Source organism: Heterodontus francisci, chromosome 7 (assembly GCF_036365525.1).
Source record: "Heterodontus francisci isolate sHetFra1 chromosome 7, sHetFra1.hap1, whole genome shotgun sequence".
NCBI classification, from domain to species: Eukaryota; Metazoa; Chordata; class Chondrichthyes; order Heterodontiformes; family Heterodontidae; genus Heterodontus; species Heterodontus francisci.
The window spans coordinates 53,299,766-53,327,666 of record NC_090377.1 but is presented as its reverse complement, the minus strand read 5'-3'; the positions used below and the strand labels follow the sequence as shown (position 1 = coordinate 53,327,666).

Genomic DNA, 27,901 nt, shown 5'->3' with positions numbered 1-27,901 from the left:
CAAGCAGTGTTGTGAGGTCGCTGAGGATCTCGCATGAGGCAACAGATGTCTGTGACCATCTGCCTGGAGATTTGTAGTTTCCTGCTACGCTGGTTCTTGGTCATCTCTAGATAGCTCTGTCTTCAGCGGAGTTGAGGGCGTGGCCTTCATTCCCTTCCTGCCCCTCTTTCCTTTCCTGTTCTCTCCTGAAGCCTGGGGTTCTGCCTTTCCTGCAGCGGATGTTGCCGCTCATTGTCACTGCCCAAAATCTGACAGTTGTGCCCCCAATTGCCAGCTGGAGCCTTCTGGGCAGGTGGCCACCCAATTATCCTGGGCAGCCTTGCCCCCTGCTCTCCTGCCACCACAATGCCAGTGGGGTGCTGACCATTCAAAGCCAGGGCACTGAGTGCCCACTCTCCCTGCCATCTATGCAGGGCCAAGGGCACCCCCTTATGTGCCAAGTTGTCCTTTGCCCTGCTGACTCTCTTATGGAGTTTGGGTGATGCGCTGGGATAGCAATGATTGGCTCCTTAATATGTACCCTCCTCCCTTCAGTTGATCTGTTTCTGAAGGGAGGGGTAGCTTCTGCACTCCTTTGAAATTTTAAATCTCTAATCCTGACAAGCTCTGAATGAGCTTTTGAACATCTTTACTTGGGCTCAATTTGGAGGAGAGTAGGAATCCTGTGCTGGCCCCCACCCGCCCTGGTAATTATTGCTGGCGCCAGGAAAGGCGCCTTGAAATTAACATGATGCCTGGCATCAGTATTTTCAGGCACCTCCATCACTGTTCCCGACTTTAGGAGGCCCAAAAATTCAACCGTATATGTTGTCCCTCAAAAAGATTTTTAAGCATAATTCTTTTGATATTTCAATTAGGGTTAAAGCGTATGTCTTTTTATAACCAGGAAACAATTGGATTCCCAATCTCTTGTGTGCCAGCTGTTATGACTGGGTAAAGAAGGGGTCTCAGGCTCCTCTCTTGCCCCTTTCCTGGTTTAACCGTAACGGGGTTTATCTTTTTGAAACACAGTGATTTTTGTTTACCCCCCCAGTGAGCTTTTGCTCACTGCACTCTAATTGTAATTGCAATTGAACCAATCAGACAGATTTTCTTAGGATTAGACAAGAAAGGTGTAAGTCTATTAGCCTTATTACTATAACTCGGTTAAAATTACTAAAATACATGACACAGCCATGCTCGCATGTACACGAGATAAACACACACACAGAAATAGATACAGAGGGGAAGAAAGAATTGGGAGGGGGGTTTGAAGTAGAGTTTGTAATAAATGGAATTCAGTTACTGTCTTTTGGGTCTTTGATGTAATGTCCTTGATTGAAGTTGAGGTCTTGGTGTTCTCACTGGGGCCAGGTGTACAATGTCAGACTTGCTTCTCTGGTACCAGATGGCCGAAGATATGCTTTGTCTGTAGTCCTGAAGCGTAGAAACTGCCACCGGGACTTGGCTGGAGAGAAAGACAGAGAGAGAGAGGCTTTCCTTCTTGGTGTTCAAATTGCAGTCTTTTTCTTTCTGAGGTACAATTCAAAAAGCCCCAGGCTTACCAGCAGGTAGTTCATGCGGCCATCTCTTTGTTTGAAACAGCAACTTCTGGGAGGGTTTTTGATTTCAAAGCTTTCCAGACACACTTGATGAGAGGTGGAATTCTGGCTCTTACACAGTCAAAGGATGTTGATCATCACTGTTATCCAGGCTTTTTGAAACCCAAGACCTCTACCACCTGGAAGGACGTACATGGGAGACAATCCATATTCAAGTCGCACTTATCCTGACTTGGACATATATTACTTGCCGTTCCATAAACTTTATTAGTCAAAATCCTGGAACTCCCTACCTAACAGCCTTGAGGGAACATCTCTACCACACAGGCTGTGGTGGTTCAAGATGGTGGACTCACCATCACCTTCTGAAAGCCAACTAGGGATCGACAAGAAATACCAGCTTTGTGTGGGTTGTGCATATCCCAAATGTATATTTTAAAAATTGGGTAATTTCCTTTTGTTTCCCTACCTCTCCTGAACCTCTAAAATCAGAGTTAAGATGTTATTAGTAGGAAGTACTTTGAAAACCATCCTGTTACTTATTGGAGTCAGTCTGCTCCACCCCATCACCCAGCTAGACATGTATTAGCGACATTCTTGATGAAATAGGAACACTCTGATGCTTCAGGTGCCTTAGAAACTTAGTTCTGTTATGTGAAAATACATATTGCAAGTAATGGCTTTGCACTCATTCATTGGCACCGGTGTTTTGAGTTTCAGAGAAAAAATGAGCATCATTACAATTTGGTTTAATAGAGTTGGCAATGCTTAATGTGACTCACTCATCCTTGGTTCTTCCAGGTGCAATGCTATGATTCATTGGATTTTCCTGTTAGCAGTGAAGAAATGATATTTGCCATTCAACTCACTGTAAGATGCTTTACAGCAGAGATTTCCTGTTGTGGTGCATCTGTTTTAATGCAGCATCATCTCTAGGGGATCTGTGACATTTGCGGACAGGGCAAGAAGCAACGAGGCTCTTCAACCAATCAGATTGAAGAATCTTCGCTGAGCTATGCAGAGTCCCAATGAGGAAGTATAAAGCAGGAAATAGAAATCAGATTTAAATAATATAGAGAAAGCAAAATAAAGATTGGGAAATACAGATGGGATTAAGGGAGACCAATAAAAGAAACAAACAGGAAAAGTAAAAAAAGTAACTAATTTTATTTTGAAAAAATATCCAACATAATTTTCTTCAGAGGAAATGTTTTATTTGAAAAATACTTCAGTTATATGGTGAGACTAGAGAAACTGGGGATGTTGTCTTTAGAGCAGAGAAGTTTAAAGGAAAAATTGATGGAGATGTTGAACATCATGATGGGTTTTGATAGAGTAAATAAGGAGAAACTGATTTCAGTGACAGAAGAGTCAAAACCAGAGGACCCAGATTTAATGTAATTGGCACACAAACCAGAGGTGGCTTGAGGAAAAAAGAATGACACAACAAATTGTTATGAGATGGAATGCACTGCCTGAAAGGTGGAAGCTGATTCAATAATAATTTTCAAAGGGAATTGTATAAATACTTGAAATGCAAACATTAGTAATGCTATGGGGAAAGAGGCAATGGAGTGGGACTAATTGGGTAGCGCTTTCAAATATCCAGCACAGGTATGATGGACTGAATGGCCTCCTTCTGCGCTTTATCATTCTGTGATTCTATTGCTACTATTGATAATATTCATATATGAAGGTGAGGCTTTAAATATTATGGAATCGGGGAGGGAAAACACTAGTGATACAGTTGGTAATTAAGAGAGTGGGCTGTTATGGGACCCAATGTATACTGTGAAGACCAATTAGTCCAAACCTCAGCGAGGTTGCTATGTATAATTGGTAAGTGAACATAACTTGCTGATTGTATCAATTTGAAAGAGATTTTGTATCAATCTGAAAGAGATTCTATGCTATTGAGAGAATTTTTCCCCTCCCAAGTGCTGTTAATTGGATACATTTAGCTTTTTGAGGATGCATTATTTGCAGGAGTAATTTGCTGTAGTTGGTTAACACAGTGGGAACCACCCACATCGCACCACGTGTCCGTAACATCAGGATAAGCAGCTCAATTGAAATATTATTAATGCAGGTTTTGTATTAAATCAGCCTGCTTTCCTCAATTCCCCAGTGCAGTACAGGCAGACTCCATTGTTACAATGCGATCTTACCTCTTTGCTGTGAAGTCATGTTGACAGAATTGGGACTTCCTTTATTGTTCCTTCCTTAGACATTTGTTGTGACGATGGCACTGATTGTTGCTGTAGGTTTCTGTTCCAGCTTGTGTTGCTAGCTAAATGGAAACACAGCCCTTAATACATACTGGGTTGGATTGTGTGAGCTGGGGTAGGGCCCAGGAATTGTGTGGAGCTGTGCAGTTTTAACGTTGCAGAGTGTGTTTTCTTCCCCGGCAGGCCCCCCCACCCGAGAGCCAGCCTTATTGACAGGCTTCATTCCCTGTTGGGCGGGCAATGCTTCAGATGAGGCTGCAGCCCAGGAGCAAGTAGGCAGCCTGCAGTTGCATTAGTAGGAATGTGGCACAGGGTTGTGGAGGTGGTCGCTGATTCCAAGAATGAAGGGGGGTTTTGATCGCTGATCCCAGTGAGTTCTGATTGCAGATGGGGAAACAAGTAAGCTTGGTAGCTGGGAGGAAGCACTCCTGCTCCTCTTGGCCCACAAGCAGTGCTGCAAAGGCACTTACTTCACCACAAAGCAGTCCTTGCCTCCCTTTACCAGTTGGGTTTCCTGAGGCCCAGGAAACCTGCCTAGCCAGTGTTAAATTTAAAATGGTGGTAAAATCTGTAGCATGCAGTCTCATTATAATATTTAAATGATCAACCCATCTCCTGGGATTGGGTTGGTTGCCCACCCCTCTATCCTGCCTCCATTAAAACCAAAAATGGGCAAGTTAGAGGTTGTTTGGGGTCTGTTATGAGTTGTTTTCTAATTTTCTCATCACAACTGACCCAAACACACCCATTTTTGGGGTAAAAGCTCCCCATAGTTTCCTATGCATGCTTCTGTAGTGACACACATTTGTTGGGAACTGAGTTGTTATTTCATTGTGTGTGGAGAAAGTGTTTACTCTGAGAGATTTGTGAAAAATTAGGTCAAGTCTGAATTCCTAAGTTTGTGAGCAAGAAGGTGTTGTTTGTTTTATGGTATGTTAATAATGCATTGTTCTTCATGTGAGGATACTCTGCACCAACTTTGATAGTTGAACAGATCCGTACAGCTCGACCAGTCGAAGCAGAAATTCTGCATATGGAAACTTTAATTTTGGTGGGTTTACTTTAAATAAAGAGGCAATAGAAATCAAGTACTCTGCCTGTTTTCCTGTGACATTCCAAATAGTGGATGCATTGGTGATCATCTTCCAAGATTCTATAGACTCTGGAACAGTTCCTACAAATTGGAGGGTAGCTAATGTAACCCCACTATTTAAAAAATGAGGTAGGGAGAAAGCAGGGAATTATAGACCAGTCAGCCTGACAACGGTAGTGGGGAAAATTCTATGGTCCATTATAAAGATTTTATAGCAGAGCACTTGGAGAATAGTGGTAAATTCGGACAGAGTCAGCATGGATTTACGAAAGGGAAATCATGCTTGACAAATCTACTAGAATTCTTCGAGGATGTAACTAATAGAGTTGATGAGAGGGAGCCAGTGGGTGTAGTTTATTTGGACTTTCAGAAGGCTTTTGACAAAGTCCCACATAAGAGAGTAGTGTGTAAAATTAAAGCGCATGGGATTGGGGGTAGTGTATTGCAATGGATAGAAAATTGGTTGGCAGACAGGAAACAAAGAAGAGGGGTAAATGGGTCTTTTTCCGAATGGCAGGCAGTGACTAGTGGGGTACCGCAGGGATCGGTGCTAGGACCCCAGCTATTCACAATATATATTAATGATTTAGATGAGGGAACTAAGTGTAATATCTCCAAATTTGCAGCTGACACAAAACTGGGTGGGAGGGTGAGTTGTGAGGAGGATGCAGAGAGGCTTCAGGGTGATTTGGACAAGTTAAGTGAGTCGGCAAATGCATGGCAGATGCAGTATAATGTGAATAAATGTAAGGTTATCCACTTTGGTAGCAAAAACAGGAAGGCAAATTATTATCTGAATGGTTATAAACTGAGAGAGGGGAATATGCAGCGAGACCTGGGTGTTCTCATACACCAGTTGCTGAAGGTAAGCAGGCAGGTGCAACAGGTGGTAAAAAAGGCAAATGGTATGTTGGCCTTCATAGCAAGAGGATTCGAGTACAGGAGCAGGGATGTCTTGCTGCAATTATACAGGGCCTTGGTGAGGCCACACCTGGAATATGGTGTGCAGTTTTGGACTCCTTATCTGAGGAAGGATGTTCTTGCTATAGAGGGAGTGCAGCGAAGGTTTACCAGACTGATTCCTGGGATGGCGGGTCTGACGTATGAGGAGAGATTGAGTCGGTTATTATTATATTCGCTGGAGTTCAGAAGAGTGAGGGGGGATCTCATAGAAACCTATAAATTTCTAACAGGACTTGACAGGGTAGATGCAGGAAGGATGTTCCCGATGTTGGGGGAGTCCAGAACCAGGGGTCATAGTCTAAGGATAGGGGGTAAGCCTTTCAGGACTGAGATGAGGAGAAATTTCTTCACCCAGAGAGTGGTGAGCCTGTGGAATTCGCTACCACAGAAAGCAGTTGAGGCCAAAACATTGTATGTTTTCGAGAAGGAGTTAGATATAGCTCTTGGGGTGAAAGGGATCAAAGGATATGGGGAGAAAGCGGGAACAGGTTACTGAGTTGGATGATCAGCCATGATCATAATGAATGGCGGAGCAGGCTCGAAGGGCCGAATGGCCTACCCCTGCTCCTATTTTCTATGTTTCTATGACAAATTAAAACCCATTTTCTGCAAATTTATTTAAGATATTCTGGTCGTGTTATGTCAGAGATCTTAGGAGAAAACTACAGGAACTAAAAGAAAAGAGGATTAAGAGACTGGTTGCCTGTTGCTTGCAGAAAAGTTGTATAATGTGCGTGGAACCTTTTTTTGAACCATTGTTAATAACTAACTGCTTGAAATAAACATACTTAAAATACCAACACATGAGTGAAATTAAAACTCTAGTGAGTTGTGATTAGCTATTTCTCAAATATCAAAGACTGTTTAAAGCATTTCTGTCCATACATTTATCATGTCTAACAATAATAATTTTTTTTTAGAATGGCTGAGGCTGTTGTTCAGTAATTTTTCTGAAAACCTTTCGTGATGCAGTAGGATGTGGACTTGAGCCTGCAGTTTGCCACACAGTACATTCTTGATCTTAATTATGCAGTAGGAAATATGCAGAATAAAATTCAGGCACTTATCCAAAAGAAGGAAGGTTGGAGGCAATAGGGCTGATTTCAACTCAGTCCACTGGGTGGCAATGGGTTGGTAGCAGCCCTGAAATCGGAATGCTACACTTAGCACCCCATTCCAGCTCTAACTCTACCTTCCACCATATTGGCAGGATCTTTACAAGGACAGCACGGGTGATCACCTGAATTAGTTGAGAGATTCATTAAATTATACAATCTATAACATGGGGTATAAATGGGTGTAGTGTACAGCGTGCATACTCTGCCCATTTGTACCTGGTGGTGATTGGCCTAACGCTCCAGGAAATGTCAGATTTTATTTTTGATTGTGACCAGGCTGGTACCCACCCATCCAAGTCCTTCCCCTCCTGTGATTACTTCCCTCCCCAGGTTCTGTTGGTTGGCCAGCTCAGCATGGGAACCAACTGATTTTAGGGCATCTGTATGGCACCCTCAGCTCATTGGTGGAATTGAAATGAGACCCAGACCTCTAAATGGCTTCAAGTTCCCGCTGGTAAGAGCAGGTTTGACGTTGGTCATGATCCATCTTCCTGTAGTTAAATTCAACCCAAATGTCAACTTCCACGTGTGAAGGGTGAAATAAATTAGGTGGTTTCATGCAAAAAGCACAGTTCTTCTCTCTTTGGCCTCCTTGTCTCGAGAGACAATGGGTCAGTGCCTGGAGGTGGTCAGTAGTTTGTGAAGCAGCGCCTGGAGTGGCTATAAAGTCCAATTCTAGAGTGACAGACTCTTCCACAGGTGCTGCAGATAAAATTGGTTGTCGGGGCTGTTACACAGTTGGCTCTCTCCTTGCGCTTCTGTCTTTTTTCCTGCCAACTGCTAAGTCTCTTCGACTTGCCACACTTTAGCCCCACCTTTATGAATGCCCGCCAGCTCTGGTGATCGCTGGCAACTGACTCCCACAACTTGTGATCAATGTCACAGGACTTCATGTCACGTTTGCAGACGTCTTTAAAGCGGAGACATGGACGGCCATTGGGTCTGGTACCAGTACGAGCTCGCTCTACAATGTGTCCTTGGGGATCCTGCCATCCTCCATGCGGTTCACATGGCCAAGCCATCTCAAGCGCCACTAGCTCAGTAGGGTGTATATGCTGGGGATGTTGGCTGCCTCGAGGACTTCTGTGTTGGAGATACAGTCCTGCCACCTGATGTCAAGGATTCTCCGGAGGCAGCGAAGATGGAATGAATTGAGACGTTGCTCTTGGCTGATGTACGTTATCCAGGCCTTGCTGCCGTAGAGCAAGGTACTGAGGACACAGGCTTGATACACTTGGACTTTTGTGTTCTGTGTCAGTGCACCATTTTCCCACACTCTCTTGTGCCTTTCATATTGTCATGGAATGAGATGATGATACTTAGTAGCTTTGGTGGGCATCCAATCTTTTCTAGTAGTCTGAAGAGACCACGTCTGCTGACGAGGTCAAAGGCTTTGGTGAGATCAATGAAAGCAACGTAGAGGGGCATCTGTTGTTCACGACATTTCTCCTGTAGCTGGCAAAGGGAAAAAAGCTCAGTAGAATCTGTAAATTAATGCAACAAAATGTTTTGGAGAAATTATTTTTTAAAACTTTGAAGGAGTGATTGCTGCTCAGAGCAGTCATTTGAAGCCTAATGAGTATCTTTTATTTTGCTGCAGAAAAGCTGGATGTACATGTTGCTCTTTAAGTGGGAATTCTAACTGCATGTATTTTCAAAAATACCAATGTGTGTTTGTAGTCTTCTATTTCTTAAAGTTCTAGATATCCTTTAATGTATAAGTTAGCACCGTAGTGATTTTATCCTCTATATAGGTCTTATCTAGCTTATGTTATTTCTGCTTTTGATGCAATAGAAGATGTAGTTGTAATTTTAAATAAAAGCCAATATACAATTTTACTGCAGTTGTGTTAATCATCAAACCTAGGCTGTGTTTGTTTTTGAAATAGCAGAGCTCATATGAAGTAAATAATTGGATCTGATCATTGAGAAGTACTACATGGCCTTTGGAAAATAAATTTGGGCTTTAAAAGCTCAAACTGCAACAGAAAGCAGATAACCTTAAGCTACTATTCCATATCTCCTGGCCCTAGTTTAATATTAGCATTGCCAGAAGCTTCGGAACAGAATTCCTTGGCACCAGTTGGAAAAATGTGTGTGAAATGAGTGTACATGTGGAATAGACCTCAAGGGAATAGACAGTAGGTCCTTGTTTCATATTCTAATTTAAAAACATATCAGCAAGTAATAAAGGAACTAAATAGAAGGCCTATAAGTGCATCAGTGTTCAGAATTACTGTAGGCTCTATTGCGTACTTCTTTTGGACATGCAGGCACCATTCAATCTTGTAGATTCTTCAGATGGATTTTACATAAGTAAAGGCCTTGATTAAGTGCTGCAATCAACCAAAATAAACACAGAATAGCAGGAATATTTATAATAAAGAGGTGCTGACTCCACCTACAATTTGTTAGAATGTTAACCCAATTCTATTTTAAATCATGGTTGTTTTATGCATGTTCGATAATGATGCACTACATCCTGTGACATTTTATTTGGCAAGATTGTAAGTTAATGACTAAACTAGAAAATAAAGAATTGACACATAAAGGAGGAGTTCAGTTTGCTTTTGATCCATTTCATTCACAGTTAATTATTGTAAACATATTTCAATAGTTATTGACCATGTGCATGACTATTTTCAATCAACGGGAAGGTATAATAACTGGTAGTTTAGCCTGAAGAACAATAATATAATGGGCATCAGCAGGAAAATTTTGTGAACAGATGCATCAAATCTCTGCTTCTCTTCTTTGTTCTTGTAAGAGTTGGGTCAAACAACATTATCATTATTAGTTTCAAATTTAGATTTAATACTGAGTAATTACTTAGTTGAAATGACTAAGAGTTTGTTAACGATTATCCTCTATGCAGCTAATGTGAAAAGTGGTGTTAACAGCAGTGCATTCAGACTCCTAATTAATATGCCACAATAAAATACAAAGATATAGATAAAAGCTTGATCTCCGTCCACCCACACTTAGTCACTGAATGTCACAGCCATTGTTAATGGTTGTGTTTATATGGTACAATCCTGTTTTTTTTCCTTTTTGTTACATTAGAAGAATTATACTTATGGAACGAAGCATCTTTTATGGAGGTCTTTATATTCATGGATATTCGCAGTCTTGTTGCCATTGATACAATTCTAAGTTTCCTGTTTTATTTGTATGACAAATGTGGAATATGAATAGTTGTCTTATGAGATTGACTTTAGTAATTGTTGGGAACACAGAAAGATCTGGGCCATTGAAGTTGGTTTTCCAGTGAGAAAATCCATGGGTCTTCCACGGCTCTTCCTTAACCTAATGTGCCTCAAGAGCTTTGGTTCAATAAGTACTGGCTTACTCTGCATTTGTACTTATGCATAATGAGGACAGAATTCCAAACAATAACACTCCCATGTAGTAAGGAGAAGAGGGGGACAAGGTTTCACCTCACATATTCAATACAGATGTTTGGAATTGACACAGAATATTGAGGTGCAGTGCATAAACTGTGGTATACCTGGCTTAAACTTAGTGCTCCTAGGCTCCTCCTTGTTTTTTTCACAAGATAGAGTTGGCAAATCAAATTCTGTCCACTGATCCGATATGGCTTTGTACTGTATTGAATACAGGAACAACAGAATATAGAAAACCTATCAAAGCTATAGCATTCTTTCATTGGGTTTTATAGAATATTAAATATTCTATATTTATAGAAATATTAACATAAGACTTTTTGTAGAAACAGGAATGAAACTGCAAATCAGTGAAAGTTCTAGAAAGTGTAATTATTATCTCATAATTTTTACAATGAAGTGGAGTTTGAATATTTGTGAGTCCTCAAATGATGGATTTGCACATGCGCTGCAACATCCTGCCTATGAAAATAAAGGAAAATACAATACAAGTAACTTAAATTGAAGTTATGTTGGTACCTGCATTCAAATCCCACACATACTGTGCTAGAAGTAACAGATCTGGTTGTACAAATTTCAAATCGCTAGCAATGGCTCAGTGCACCCTACCTCATAAAAAGGTTTGGCAAATTGATTTCTAACTCTGTGATCGAAGCACACAAGTGTTATAATATAACCTTTTTCTAATTTCAACGACCTGCTAATAATTTGTGTAATACTCGGAAGCAGCAAAAAATATTGGTTATCATGGAAAATATGCTTTGACAAGAATTACCCCAAGGAAGGGGAGTCTGATCCTAAAGGGAAATTCGAACCCTTACACCAGGTGGGGGTTGTATGGGGAGGTCTGATGGTGAGGAAGCTTGCGGGGCTTGAAGGAAGCATTACTTCTCCTCCTGGCCCACAAGGAGTGCTGTGAAGGCAATTTCCTTCTCCCTGAGGATACCCTTGCCTTGCTACAACTGCTTGCATCCCAAGGCCTAGGCAGTAACAGGCACAGGCACAATGGGCTGAATGGTCTCCTTCTGTGGTGTATGATTATAAGATTCTACGGGGGGAATTTTAACATGGGTGGAATTGGATGCAGGTGGTGGGGAGGCAATAATGGGCAAAATGTCTGAGCACATTGGCCTATTTCCCGTGATCCCAACACTAGCAATTTTGGCACCTGCAGCTCAGTGATGGAATGCAAATGAGGCCCAGACCTCTCAATGGCTTGGACTTCCCGCCAGCTGATCCCTATGTTAGGGGGCTGTGGGGGGGAGGAGGTGGAGGGGGAAATCTGATCCCTGACCCTGGCGGGGGGGCGGTATGGTCTCATCATGGAGGAGCTTGCGGGGCTGGGAGGAAGTGCTCATGCATCTCTTTGCCCACAAAGCAGTGCTGTGAATGCACTTTCCTTCTCCCTGAGGCTGTCCTTGCCTTGCTGCAGCTGTTGGGTTTCTCAAGGCCCAGAAAGACCAGCTATCCATAGCTACACCTGCAAAGTGGATTAAATCTGAGGCTTCTAGCCTCGTTAACATATTTAAAATGCCAATTTGCCTCCCGGGTTGGAGCAGGTTTCATGACGATGAAAAACTTTTGTTCATTTAGCCTGCACACAGTCCCAACCATTCACCCATGATACAACTCCCCCCATAGATCAGATATAATCATACAGCACAGAGGGAGGCCATTCAGCCCATTGTGTCTGTGCCTGCTCTTTGAAAGAACTGTCCAATTAGTCCCACTCCCTTACTCTTTTCCTGTAGCCCTGCATCTTTTCTTTTTCAAGTATTTACCTAATGCCCTTTAGAAAGTTACTATTGAATCTGCTACATCACCCTTTCGGACAATGCATTCCAGGTCATAACTCGCTACATAAATTCTACTCATGGGCCCTCTGATTCTTTTGCCAATTGTCTTAAATCTGTGTACTTTGGTAACTGACCCACCTGCCAATGGAAACAGTTTCTTATTTATTCTATCAAAATTGTTCATTATTTTGAACACCTCTATTAAATCTCCGCTTAACCTTCACTGCTCTAAGACGAACAATCCCAAATTCTCCAGTCTCTCTCCACTTAACTGAAGCCCCTCATCCTTGATACGATTCTACTAAATCTCCTCTGCACTTTCTTTAAGGCATTGACATTCAATTGCACTAAATTATAGTGTCAATGAGCTTTTTTCATAAAACTATTTAATTAATTTCACCCTTCACCTGCAGAAGTGGACATTAGTGTTGAATATAACTACAAATGGAGAACGGAAAATCAGATTGCAACCACTGCTAATCCATTCTTGCCAGCAGGGAAGTCCAAGTCATTTAGAGACCTGAACCTCATTTCCATTCCACCGGCGAGCTGTGGGTGCCAAACGGATGCCCTGCCACAGCTTGCTAGTGTTGGCAGGATGGGAAATTGGCGGGCCCCCAACAGTCAGAGTCTGGGGAGGGAAGGCAATCCCAGGAGGATGGATGGGCAGTGGCTATTTTTTTTTCTGTTCTAAAGATCTCAGCTACAATTTGTAACTTTACAATAAAGTAGCTCCTTCAAAATTTGATTCAGTCCAGTGGTGGCCAAATGCCTTCAATGGCCATTGTTACTATGTCAATAAACTGTATGTATTTGGATAGCTTCACTTCCTGGAACTTCATGCTTTAAAACAGTCATGCCCTGTTAGCATAATTACAGTTTCATTCTTCTGCAGGAGGGACCTTTCAATGCAATATTTGCATTTTTAACAGTGCTTATATTATAACTATTTATCAGTGTTTATATTGTAGGAATTATTAAGCCTCTTGAGCCTGTTCTGCCATTCAATGAGGTCGTGACTGATCTGTGATCTAAGTTATAGACACTTTTGCCCCATATCCCTTAATAGCTTTGGTTAACAGAAATCTATCAATCACAGATTTAAAGTTAACAATTGATCTAGCATCAACTGCCATTTGCGGAACAGACTTCCAAACTTCTATCACCCTTTGCTTGTAGTTTTTCCTAACTTCACACTTGAAAAGCTTGTCTCCAGTGTTTAGATTTCATCCCCTAGTTCTAGACTCCCCAACAGGGGAAATAGGATAGACAGAAAGAAACTATCAATTCCCTTTAATATCTTGAAAACTTTGATAAAACCACTCCCTAACCTTCTAAGTTACAGGGCATGCAACCCTAGTTTGTGCAATCTCTTCTCGTAATTTAACCCTTGGAGTCTCTTTATCACATATATATTCTTCCTAAGGTATGATGCCCAGAACTGCTCACAGTACTCCAGCTGTGGTCTAACCAAGGGGGTTGTATAGCTGAAGCATAACTTCTAAACCATTGTATTCTGGTCCTTTAGATATAAAGACCAGCATTCCATTAATCTTTTTGATTTTTCTTTTTCCTATTCATGACATTTTAATGGTCTATATATATGCATCCTTAAGTCTTTTTGAACCTCCATTGTTTTTAGTTTTTCAACATTTAGAAATTACTCTGATCTATCCATTTTTGGTCAAAGGTGGATGTCCTAACACTTGCCTATACTGAAATCCATTTGCCACCATTTTGCCCATTCACTTAATCTCTTATTATCTCATTGTAATTTTATGCTTCGATCTACACTTCTTACAATACCACCTATCTTTGTGTCATGGCAAACTTGGATATGTGGCTCTCTATCCTTTTGTCTAATTCATTATTAAATACAATGAATATCTGAGGCCCCAACAAAGATCCCTGTGGGATGCCACTAATCACATCCTGCTAATTAGAGTACCTTATCATTATCTCTACTCTGACACCTGCCACTCAGTCAATCTCCTAACCATATCAATAATTTGCCCACAATTCCATGAACTTCAACGTTAGATAGCAGACTCTTATCAAATACCTTCTGGAATTCCATATAACTAACATCCATAGACATTCTCCCAACCACTACTTTAGTCATGTCTTGAAAAGAAAATCAATCTGGTTCATCAGACATGACCTAAGCTTTACAAATCCATGCTGGCACTCTTTTCAAGCTGTTCAGTCGCTCCATCCTTAATTATAGATTCTAGCAACTTCACGACAACAGATGTTAGGCTAAGCGGTCTATAATTCCCTGGTTTCCATCTGTCAGCTTTCTTAAATAACAGTGTGACATGTGCAATTTTCCAATCTAAAGGAATGGTTCCTGAATCTGCAATGTTCTCACCTACTTCTTTGAAAACCCTGGGATGATAACCACCTGATCCTGGAAATTTGTGACACCTAACTGCCATTATTTCTTTCATTACTGTTAATTTGCTTACATTAATCTTAATGAGTCTGGATGCCTTTCAATCTTAGCGTCTATGGAACATCCAGCATGCTATCCTCTTCCTCTACTGTAAATACTAACATAAAGTAATTATTTAACCTATCCGCCATTTCCTTATTTTCATTTATATCATCAGTATCAGTTTTTAAGGGACCCACGTTGCTCTTAAGCACCCTCTTTTTCCTCATATAATTGTAACATTTTTTGTGTTGATCTTGATATCCATTGCAATTTTCTTTTCATACTACCTTTTTGTATATCTTACCTGTTTTGCCATCCTTTGTTGTTCTTTGTACCTTTCCCATTTGTTATGATCTGTGCAATTTTTTGCATTCTTGTAGGCTTTTTCTTTTAGTTTTATGTTGTCTCTTACTTCTTTAGTTACCCGTGACTTTTATGTTTTGGCAAGTAGAGCTCTTGCCCAGAAGGGGTAATAAAATGGTTCCGTATTGCGTTAAATTCTTTTTTGAACATCCCCCACTGATTTTCTGTCATTCTAACCATTAACAGATTTGCCCAGTTTACTTTGGACAGTCTCTGTTTCATTCTGTTGAAGTCAGCCTTGCCTAAATTTAGAATCTTAGTAGCTGTGTCGTGTTTCTCCCTTTCAAGCACAACATTGAGCTCAATCACATTATGATTGCTATTGGATAAATGATCATGCATCGTTTGGCTGTTAACAAAATGATGTTTTGACATGGTGACATTGTCCTTTTAGCAAAGTCAATTATTATTTATATTGGATGTTTGGTATCATATCTAATTCAAAATATTATTGAGATTATCAATACAAATTTTGCAGAACTAGATCAACAGTGCATGCCAAATTAGTCCTCTAAAAGGTAATAGGCAGTGAAATTAGAATTTGTTCACCAAAATTTAATCTGCAGTCATTGAGGGCTTGCTTTCCTTCTCTTCATCTAAATAGAGCTTTTGAATTTTGAATCCAAGACTTCTTCCCACTGCCTGGCTCAGTTGGGTAATTGGCACCATTGCTAATTTCAGATCACATTATAGTGAAATTTCCTTCTTTGATCCTGTTGCTCAATCATGAAACAATAATTATATTGGTTTATCAATCTTTCAACTTTTAAATTCCCATTTCATAGGCCACAGGAGTTCGTCCTCTGACCCCAACTCTAGTTTATAAGTTCTCCAGTTTTAGTCTGTACCAAAATTCACCAATCTATGATGCGGGACAAGCGAGTAAACTCCAGACAAGCTGAGACCTGTTGGTTTGGGAAATGCCTGTGGCCCAGACAATGCCCACCTCTTGGTTAGAGGAGAAAACAGTATTATAAACAGGATTATAAAGTGAAAGCAACTTGGGAAAAATAATTAACTTGGGAAGAAGCTGCATTTTCTCAAGGTTTTTGAATGGGAAAGCTGATGAATAATTAAAATTATAAAAAAAATGAATCAGACAGCAATTTTTGGTGTAAGCTGTGGCTCAGTTGGCAGAGTTTTTCACCTATGAGTCAGAATGTTGTGGGTTTAAGTTCCACTTCAGAGAATTGTGCATAAAATCTAGGTCAACATTCCAGTGCAGTCCTACAGGAGTCATGCACTATTGGTGGTGCCTTGTTTTGGATGAGATGTTAAACAAAGGCCTTGTCTGCCCTCTCAAGTAGATGTAAAAGATTCAAGGGGGAGTTCTCCTCGGTGCCCTGGCCAATATTTATCCCTCAACCAATATCACCAAAAACAGATTATCTGGTTATTAACACATTGCTGTTTGTGAGAGCTTGCTGTGTACAAGTTGGCTGCTAAGTTTGCTATATTACAACAGTAACTACAGTTCAAAATTAATGTACTTCATTGGCCTGTAAAGTGCTATGGAACATTCTGCAGTTGTGAAATGCACTGTATGAATCCAGGTTTTTCTTTATGACTTTCAATTTTGATTAAACTTCAATTTTAATGCAACTGGTATCACATTGCAGTTTTCATATTTGTAAAAGCTTCTTCTCTGCCATGACTTAACTTACAATAACTGATATAACTTTCTGTAATTTTATTTATGGACTCATAAATATTTCATATCCAGTAATTGAACATAAGTTGATTACATAGGGTTTTCCATAATTAAGCTTACTCAAGGTATATTTGAGTAATTAAATAACTTGAGTTATACCTTAGTATTTGCATATTACTGTAGCTAAAAAAAAAACTACATTTAAAGGACTTTGTTCACTTTGTTGGGAAGTTATCAAGCACCGAATCATAGAATGGTTACATCACAGAAGGAGGCCATTTCGGCCTGTTGAGTCCATGCCAGCACTCTGCAAGAACAACTTACCTAGTTCCACTTCCTGGCTCTCTCCCTGCAGCCCTGAAATCTCTTTCTCTTCAGGTGCCTATCCAATTCTCTTTTGAAAGCCATTATTGAATCTGCCTCCACCATCCTTTCAGGCAGTGCAGTTCAAATCCTAAACACTCACTGTGTAAAAAGGTTTTTCCTCATGTCACCTTTATCTCTTTTGCCAATCACTTTGACTCTGCGCCCTTTGGTTCTCGACCCTATTGCCAATGGGAACAGTTTCTTGCTACTAACTCTGCCTAGACCCCTCATGATTTTAAACACCTCTATCAAATCTCCTCTCAATCTCCTCTTCCCTGAGGATTGATTTTTCCAGTCTATCCACGTAACTGAAGTCCCTCATCCTGGGAACTATTCTTGTAAGTCTTTTCTGCACCCTCTCCAAAGCCTTCACATCCTTCCTAAAATGTGATGCCCAGAAGTAGACACAGTACTCCAATTGAGGCCAAATCAGAATTTTATAAAGGTTCTTCCTTAGTAGTGTACTCTATAAAGCCCAAGATTCCGTATGCGTTTTTAACCACTTTCTCAACCTGCCCTGCCACCTTCCACAATTGTGACCACCAGGTCTCTATGTTCCTGCACCGCCTTTAGAACTATACCCTTTGGATTATATCACCTCTCTTTGGTCTTCCTACAAAAATGTATCACTTTGCACTTCTGCTTTAAATTGCATCTGCCATGTATCCGTCCATTCCACCTGCCCCTCTATGTCCTCTTCAAGTCCATCACTATCCTCCTCACTGTTCAAAATATGCCCAAGTTTTGTGTCATCTGCAAATTTTGAAATTATGCCCTCTACATCCAGGTCTAAGGGCTGGATTTTGAGCAGGAGGCAGGCCTCTCAGCTCCAGGCCGAAAAGTTGGGGGAACCCCACCTCTGCCTTTTTTCAGACATCCAGAGCAATTCTCCAGTCTTTTGGGGTCAAATTTTCAGGAGGTGGGATCTCCGTCCCTTTAAAGGGACGGGGATGGGGATCCTGTCTCTTGGAGCTGCCGACCAATCAGAGGGCTGGCAGCTCAGCAGTATTGGCAGCGCCACCAGGAGTGGTGGCCACTTCTGGTACTGCAGAGGCCTCGGACCCAGGCCCAACGCTGGAACCCCAGAGGAAGTAGGTGAGGCAGGGTCACCGGTTCCAGTTCAGAAAGCCCTGGTGAGGGGGGACTGGGGATGGTCGTTCAGTCCAGGAGGAGGGAGGGTCCAGGGGCTACAGTTGTTTTCAGTGGGGGTGCTCCATGGACCAAAAATTGCCCACAAAGGAGGGACGCCCCCAGCCCAAGCCCACAAGGAGAGCGCCTCGTTTCCAAGGCGTCCTCCCTGTGCGATGGAGGCCTCACCCGTCGCTGGTAAGATCCCAGCAGCAGTGGGAAGAGGCCCTTATTTGGCCTCTGGAAGGGAAGGTCATCGTTGCCTACCCCACCCCTGGGAGAATCGGAGCCGGTAATCCCGGCGTTAGGTTCCATGGCGGGCGATTCTGCCCCGATTCTCCGGCTTCCCCTGCCACAAAACACGCCATCGGGATAAGAACAAAATCCAGCCCTAAGTCATTAATATAGATCAAGAAAAGCAATGGTCCCAGTACCAACCCCTGGGGAACTCGAAACCTTCCTCCAATCCAAAAGACAATTCACCATTACTCTCTGCTTTCTGTCACTCAGTCAAATTTGTATCCATGCTTCACTTTCCCTTTTGTTCCATGGACTTCAAATTTGCTGACCAGCTTATTTTGTGGTACTTTAACAAATGCCTTTGGAAGTTCATATACGCCATATCAACCAGATTACCCTTATCACCTTCTCTATTACCTTAGCAGGCTGCTCCAAAAGTTCAGTTCAAACTGTACAATGCTGGCTTCTGTATTTGTTTGTGTGGTAGCAAGTTCCAGATCTGTCATGGCGCAAGGTTAAAATTCAAAACAGCCCAAAAATTTTTGAAGCCTTGATTTTGTTAAGAATAAACTGTTGAAAAGTCCCTTTTAAGGAATTGAGACCTACAGTTTTGAGTTAATGAAATGCTCTTATTATGAACGATCAACTAAATGGTGGCCTTTGCATTATACATGCCACTTGATACCTATTGTTTGTTCAGTGATGTAATTCTTCCTGTTTTATAAAAACCTGTAACTGATCAGCAGAAACATGTACTGAGGAACTTGTCTGTAGGACATTCTTGTGCTGAAACTAATGTGGTATGCTCAGTGCCGTTCATGTGTCTATTTCACTGAGAGCTACTGTATGATCAGTTCCACTGATCAGAGTTCAGCTCAACAATAAGTGTAAGAGGAAAACCACAGATGTTTCCAAATAGCAGTTAGCGTGACAGTTTTTTTTTCTTTGTTCTTTTACAGGAACTGAGAGGTGGAGGTTCACCCTCTCCACCATCAAAGCAGCAGCCTGGAAATCCTTCAGGCAGCTCCTTAACTAATCTAGATTGTAAAGTTTGGGGGAAACTGGAGAATACAATGTCCTTGGATGGCAAGGAAACAAACAGCAGTGATGGTAAGTGCCATAACACTTAAAATGCCTCGTCATAGCAATGCTGTCTACAGAATCCAAGATCTGCTTTTGGACTGTGTCTTTTACAATTTTTTTTTAATGTTAATAGTCATGAGAAAATGGGGCTTTTCTTTTCTTTTCATTTTAGTTGTTCATAGTTTCCTCCAAGTTTGTATTTTGTCCATTTTGTGTTGAGAAGGATGAGGGCTGCTTCTCCATTCTCAATCAGGGAATTATCTTCTATCTCATCTTTCCCCCATCCCGTAGCCTCTTGCTGGGTTAGATACCTCAGCTTTCTGATCAGTATCATTTAGAAAAGCATTTTGCTGTTTAATATTTAGCATGAAGAATTGCTAAGAGATTTGACACCTTTTTTAACTCTCTTGTACAGAAAATGCCTGACCTCTACTTAACATTTTATTCTGATGGCAAGACTAAGATCAAGATCTCATTGTGGGCACAGAAGCATACATTACTACAAACTGTGCTTCCTACCAATTATCTCTCCATATCAAAAGTTAGCAGATATCATTGCACGTTCAAAGCAACGGGCCATCAAAGACTGTGTACCCTGACAATCATTTTCTCATTCTGTGAGGAAATAAAAGTACAAAATCTGCCCTATCACCTGGAGATGGGGACAGATAAACTATTGTCATTAGCCACAGTGAAAATTGATGTGTCTTCTCCTAACACTGAGCGCAAAACTTCATTATCCTTAACAAGCTTCTTACTGTAATGGAAGCTCATGTCAATTGGCGTTAAGAACACAATGATTCTTACCACTTACCAATCCTAATCCTGTAAACGTAAAATAGAAAGTGATTTATTGTGCTTGTGTGTGTATAACGTGGTGCTTGAATGTTAAAGTCAGATTTGTTTTCAGAAATCATCTGAGGGGGGAAATAATCCTGATGATTCTGTATTATTTTTATTGCAAAAATGTTGTTATTGGCCAGTCTTTTGAAAGGTAACATTGTCGGTAGTGTAAAATAGAGATTTCTTTTCTCCCTGTATCCTTGATATACTAAATTAAAGTACTAGGTTTGTTTCCATGTATGCTAAATATTGCAGCACTGAACTTCCATGGGTTATCCCAATCTCCTGCCATAACCTCAGTAGGAGATCAGCGGAAATGCTAGAGATTTTTTTTTTTGTGGAATGTGGACATCACTGACTAGGCCAGCATTTAGTGCCCATCCCTAATTGCCGTTGAACTGAGTGGCATGCTAGGCCATTTCAAAGAGCAGTTAAGAATCAACCACATTGCTGTCGATCTGGAGTCACATGTAGACCAGACCAGGAAAGGACAGCAGCTTTCCTTCCCTAAATGACATAAGCGAACCAGATGGGTTTTTACAACAATTGACAATGGTTTCATGGTCACCATTAGACTAGCTTTTAATTCCAGATTTGTTTTTATTAATTGAATTCAAATTTCACCATCTGCCATGGTGGGATTTGAACTCATGCCCCCTGATCATTAGCCTGGGCTGTGGATTACTAGTCCAGTAACATTACCACTATGCCATCCCCTCCCCATGATAAAGCATAAATGCCTCGCGCTGCCTCTTTTTTCCCCACCCAGCCACTAGTGCATGGGAAGTTGGTTGCATTCAAAGAGCTCTGGACCATCTAAGTAGGTGGCCTAAAATGGCAGATGAATGTTACCAAAAATAATTGTAACAGAATGCATACTGGAAAGGTGAATCATCTGGACACAATAGATAATTGTCCATTATAGTAAAGGTGGAAAGGTATTTGGAGATGGTTATCAATCATTCACAAAGTATTGATGTGAGACTGTCATTAAGAAGTCTAATCAGCTAGTGAGATGCATTTCAAGGACATTTGATTAGAAGTGAAAACAAATCTTTATTTTATGCTACCTACAATGTTAACTTTCAAAAGACTGGCCAATAACAACATTTTTGCAATAAAAATAATACAGAATCATCAGGTTTCTTTCCTCCCTCAGATGATTTCTGAAAACAAATCTAAAATTCAAGCACCACTTTATACACACACAAGCACAATAAATCATTTTCTATTTTAGGTTTACAGGATTAGGATTGGTAAGTGGTAAGAATCATTCTGTTCTGAGCAACTCCAATCTAAGTCCTGTAGACACATGCTAAAATGTGTGACCTTTGTGTGGATTTTTGGATAACCTACTTTCTAAAGGACTTTTCTGCATTGGAGCAAGTTCAGAGTTGAGAGACAAGAAGACTTTGGAACTTACAATTTTAAATTACAAAGACAGACTCTGAATTTGATTTCTTTTCTTTAGAGAAAAGGAAATCAGTAATCCACTTTTAACATATTAAAAGACCCCCATAACGTAGATAGAAATAAGACAGCTACTTAACTTGAATTGTGATTGTGAAACAATGGTTTCTTCACAAATGTTGTGAGTTTATAGGTTAGCAGAATCTACCATCCCTCCTCCCTCCCCCCATCCCCCACCCTTGTAGAGAGATCCATCTTTCATTTTATATGGGGGCTTGCATCCATTTTAATTCAGTTATAGTTCTAAGAATAAGCTCTAGCATAAGCACATTCTCTGGTTGATAATTGTATTATCACATATAAACATACAATCACAGTTCCTTTTCTTCTCTGGTTTTCTTTTTCAACATTGCTTTTAATGACAAAGATGCTAGTCTTGTATGAATATTTTACTTGGACATCCTCAATAAGCCACACTGAGGAATTCAGACATGAGGATGTAGTGTAAACTTTAAAGTACATAGGAGAAACTATAAGCTGTGACAAAATAAATAGAAAAACATCAGTAAGACATTTTATATCAGTTAAGAAACTGAGTGACAACGGTCTAGATTTTTCTTTGTGTGGGGCCAGGAAGCTTTAAAAACTTGATTGTCAGCCTGGAAGAGAGGACAGTTCTTCATCTGTGATTGCTGACCCACTGAGAGGTAGAATTCTGTTGCAGCAGGCATTTTATCCGGAAGAATTGATTGACAGCTCCAAACTTGAGGCTTGCTTCACAGCAAGACCTATATACTGACACCTTTTCACATTTCATTAGTTCCTTTTTATGTACTGACACTTGGGTAGAGGAAAATGGAGGAATCTCTGAGGGTTTTTCTTGTATTGAAGAGTTGCTTTAATCTCATGCAAAGAACCGCTAAGGGTTCCTTAACCTTTCATTGTTTTGACTGATTAAGTGAAGTGTTAAATCTTGTGAAATGTGTTTTGTTTGCTTTTGCTTCACAAGGATTTTACTTAACAAACTTCATCCATAATTTAATCTGATATATGACCAGGTCAAAATATTATTTGTCCATCCATTAGTCAGAGAGACCGGGAAAATGAGATGTAAAGTACTCATTTCCATTTGGTTTATCAGTAGCATAATGGGTTTGTTGTTTATGTTGAGCATGCAACTTCCCGGGAAAAAAAATTGACTGTAAATATTTAATCTCCTGAGTGGAAAGGACAGGACAAATAGTCTTTTCCGCACCCCCAAAGTAACTCCAAATTATCCATCTTTTTTATGTCTCTACTCTTTAGACTGTGCTGGCAACCTTCCATAGATGATGCTTGCTTCCCACCAAAATACTTTAAAAAAAATTTTATACATTCACTGAATGTGGGCATTGCTAGCAAGACCAGCATTTATTGCTCATCCCTAATTGCCCTGGAGAAGGCCTTTTTTAGCCACTGTAACCCATGTGATGAAGGTACTTTCACAATGCTGTTCGATAGGGGTTCCAGGATTTTAACCCAGCAGCAATGAAGGAGTGGTGATATATTTCCAAGTCAGGATGGTGTGTGACTTGGAAGAGAATTTGGAGGTGCACATGTTCCCACAATAACCATCATATGCTATGGAATGTTTGACAAAGTGCTACCTTGGCTCAGTAATAGCACTGCCATGATCTGAGTATTGATAGCCATCTGCTGTTAGCACCCCTCTCAAAAAACTAACTATTGACCCCTCCGTCCTTGCAAACTACCACCCATCTCCAATCTCCCTTTCCTCTCCAAAGTCCTTGAATGTGTTGTCACCTCCCAAATCTGTGCTCATCTTTCCAGGGACTCCATGTTTGAATCCCTCCAATCAGGTTTCCACTCGGCCACAGTACCGAAATGACTCTTATCAAAGCCACAAATAACATCCTATGTAACTGACAAAGGTAAATTATCCTTCCTCTTCCTTCTTGACTTGCCTGCAGCGTTTGACAGTGTTGATCATACTATCCTGTTCTAATGCCTCTTCACTGTTGTCCACCTGGGTGGGATTGCACTCACCTGATTCCATTTTTATCTATATAATCATAGCCAGAGAATCACTTACAATGGCTTGTCTTCCTGAACCCACTTTTATGCCTCTCTATCTTGTTTACCTCCTTTTAGATGCTTCTTAAAACCTATATCTGCCCTAACATCCCCTTATGTGGCTCAGTATCATATTTTGTCTTATAATGCCTCTTGTGACATTTGAATACATTAAAGACGCTATATATAAATAGAAGTTTTGTTGTTGTTACCTTTGAGTCAGAGGTTTGCGACTTCAAACTCTACTGCAGAACTTGAGCACATAATTTAGGCTCATGCTTCAATGCAGACTGAGAGAATCTCATGGGTATCATCTTTTTAATATTGGCTTGGATTTTGCTGTAAGTGGGGCCGTTATGCCACTCGTTGTTGACTTGGAAGAAAGCTGCCCACAAAGATCTAGCAATCCCTGTGGCATGAATTTTACATTACCCAACAGTAGTTTCATTCTGTTGCCAACTATAGGGGAACTCTAGTGTCTAGCAATAGTGATGCCATCAAGCAGGCTAAGCAGTCTTGAAGAATTCTCACAGACTGCAAACTAAGAAGTAACGAGTAGGTTTAATCATTCACTTCTTATAATTTTACAGAAAATTGGGACATACATACGGGATTAAGGGAGAAACTGAAATGTCATAAACTCTTACAAAAAAATTGTTGCTTTAAAAATGCATGGAGCTTTGGCATGGAATGGAGAAATTTGACATTCCACAGATATAACTTTTTCAGACCAGCAAGGTTGTTCAGCAGTAATTAGACTTAGTACAGCATTCATCTTCTTCTTTCTTCTTCAGCATTAAAAACCCAGTTATATCTCATTCAACAAAGCGTAAATTTTTCAAGAGTTTTACATGGAGAATAATAACGCAAAATGTGGAAACTTGCATCAAATCGATGATTTCTAATTGATTTCCATCTGTGAGAACTTCAACACGACTTCAGAAGCAGGGGAATCACTGACAGCAACTTTTGTGCTTGCAGGTTTAACTATGTATGTGTAGATGCCAGAAGTTTTTGTCAGTTTCAAAGAGCAATGACAGCAAATGCTAACAATTTCATTGTCATTACAGTTGCAAAATCTGGGCCATGTTGAACCAACCTTCAATGTGCTGGTTGAGGAGGATATAAAAGTTTACATTTAACCCCTGGCCTCTTTTTGTTTTCTGACCTTTTTGATGAAAGAATCAATCAACATTTTTTATTGTTTTTGCTGGTAATGTTTTCCACTTAACCATTACTCTGAACTTGTGCGTATTCAACAAGCTACTCCAGAGATTAGAGCACATAATCTTAAACAATTTGCATTTAAATAGTGCCTTTAATGTAGTAAAATGTCCCAAGGTGCTTCACAGGAGCGTTATCAAACAAAGTTTGATACTGAATCACATAAGGACATATTAGGATGGGTAACCAAAAGCTTGGTCAAAGAGATTGGTTTTAAGGAGCATCTTAAAGGATGAGAGAGGTGGATAGATTTAGTAAGGGAATTCCAGAGCCGAGGGTCCGTGCAGCTGAAGGCACAGTTAAAATCAGGGACGCAAAAGAGGCGAGAATTGAAGGAGCATAATCTAGTCTAACATTTCAGTGCCGTACTGAGGCAGTACTACACTGTTACAATTGTTGTCCATCACATGAAACGTTAAACTGAGGTCCCGTTCACCTACTCGGGTGGATGTAAAAGATCCCATGCACTATTCAAAGAAGAGCAGGGAAGTTATCCCTGTGATGTAGCCAACATTTGTCATTCAACCAACACCACTCTGGTCACCAATCTCAATGCTGTTTGTGGAGCCTTACTGTGTACATTTTTGGATGCTGAATTTTGCTACATTACAACAGTGACTACACTTCAAAAAAAGTACTTCATAAGCTGAAATTTCTTTGAGACAACCTGAGGTTATGGAAGGTGCTATATAAATAGAGGTCCAATTGTTTGTTTCTACTTGTGGTTTAGCATTTTAGTCTTTAGCCTTCTGTAGAGTTGAAATATGAGTTAATGTCTAACCCTTTTTTCTTAAAAAAAAAGCCTTGTCAATTACAGTTTCTTGTTTAAAAGGATAGTCTTGATTTTTCAGTATTAGGAAAAAAATCCTTAAATTATGTGGTGAAATATCAACATGAAATATCAAATTAATGCATTTGCCTGGAATCTTTCTCTCCTTTTTTCTCTCTCTCTTTGCTATTTTAGCATGACCATTGGCATTGCCCACCAAGAGCATTAAATTCTGAGCACTCTCATCTATTGTACTTTCATAGCACCAGATATAATTTCAAGTCCATTGTCTCTCCCACCATAGGGAACAATTATACATTCCACTAAGGATTAGTAAGTGATAATTCAGTGCAGTGGATAACCTCATTGCGGATGATGAGATTAACATATTCATAGATTAGTTCAGCCAATTTCCGCTTTAGAAAGAGTAGTTCTGTTGCTGGTCTTTTGGATGTGGGCTTTAGAAATTGATTGGTGTGTAACACTTCTGTACAATGCAAAATATATATTCCTATTAGAGTATAAAACTATTCAAGAAGAACTGACTACAGGCAGGTAGATATTAAATACTGAAAATATTAAGTCCTGCTGTGTAATTACTATACCCCATTCAACCAAACTGCTCAAAAGCTTAATTATAATTTAAGATATATGACTTATATCAGTAGAGTGCTGAGTTTAGAGACAGCTTTCGAAGTTCTATTATATCTTGGTTAACTTGCACTTTCAGCAGGCCTGCAAATTTATCCATGACCTTTGTATTTCCATCAAACATTTTTAATTCTGTATTTTGAAATCATATGCAAATTAATTGCAAAGCCCTGGTTAGACCACAGCTGGAGTACTCTGAGTTCACTTCTGGGCACCACACCTTAGGAAAGATATACTAGGCTTGGAGGGAGTGCAGCATAGATTTACTAGAATGATACCTGAACTCCGAGGGTTAAGTTGTGAGGAGAGCTTAAACAAACTATGGTTGTATTGCCTGAAATTTAGAAGATTAAAGACTGATTTGATCAAAGTTTTCAAGCTATTAAGGGGAACAGGTAGAGTAGGTAGAGAGAAACTATTTCCACCAATTGGGGAGTCTAGGACTAGGGGACATAGTCAAAAAATTAAGGCCTGACCTTTCAGGAGTGAAATAAGTAAATACTTCTTCACACATAGGATGGGTAGAAGTTTGGAAACTTCTTCTATAAATGGTAATTGATGCTAGATCAATTGTTAATTTTAAAATTAAGATTGACAGATTTTTGTTAGCAAAAAGTATTAAGAGATATGGGCAAAGGCAGGTATATGGAGTTAGGTTGCAGATCAGCCATGATCAACAACAGCAACAATAACTTATATTTATATAGCACCTTTAATGTAATAGAATGTCCAAGGGTGCTTCACAGGAGCATTATTCAGCAAAATTAGGCACCGAGCCACATAAGGCAATATTGGGGCAGATGGCCAAGAGCTGGGTCAAAGAGATAGGTTTTAAGGAGTGTCTCAAGAAAGAAAGGGAGTTAATGGGATGGACTTTACGTCGGGTGGATGGGAGCTTGTCACCGACGTAAAAGTCGGTGGTGAACCCGCTTCCGCCTAGCCTGGGGATCCGTCCCACATTTTACAGGTCCCCAGGCTTTAATTGTTCTGAGCTGCTGGCCAATCATCGGGCCGGCAGCCCTTCGTCCCAGCAGTGCCACTGGGAGCAGTGGCCACTGCTGGGACTGCAGCCCAGCCAAGGCCATGGAGCCACGCATTTTACTCATGGCAAGTGGGGGTCCTGGAGCGAGGAAAGGTCGCCTGATGAAAGTTGGCGGTCTCTCAGCACCCCGGGGGTGGGCCCTGACAAACGGGCACAGGGTGCCCGATTGAGGGCCGCCCCCGCTTCCCCAACCACAGCTTGCCACGGGTAAAATCCCCATGGAGGCGGGTGAAGGCCCTTAAGTGGCCGGTAATTGGCAACTTAAGGGCCTTTATTGGCCTGGGGTGGGTGGCCTGTTTATCACCGCCCCCCCCCCACCCCCGCCACCCCTGCCCTATGTAAAGTGGGGCAGAGGAAGGAACGGGTCGGGAACAAAGAACAAAGAACAAAGAAAATTACAGCACAGGAACAGGCCCTTCGGCCCTCCAAGCCTACGTCGATCCAAATCCTCTATCTAAACCTGTCGCCTATTTTCTAA

The 27,901-nt window shown here is 40.7% G+C and overlaps 1 protein-coding gene across 1 annotated transcript in view; it reads left to right on the top strand.

Annotated features, from left to right (window-relative positions):
* Positions 1–27,901, top strand: part of LOC137371989 (xin actin-binding repeat-containing protein 2-like) — a 129,165-nt gene that overhangs the window by 29,371 nt on the left and 71,893 nt on the right. Inside the window, exon 2 of the mRNA XM_068035206.1 lies at positions 19,288–19,438. Coding sequence (XP_067891307.1) covers positions 19,288–19,438 — 151 coding nt within the window. The remainder of the gene's footprint in view (positions 1–19,287; positions 19,439–27,901) is intronic.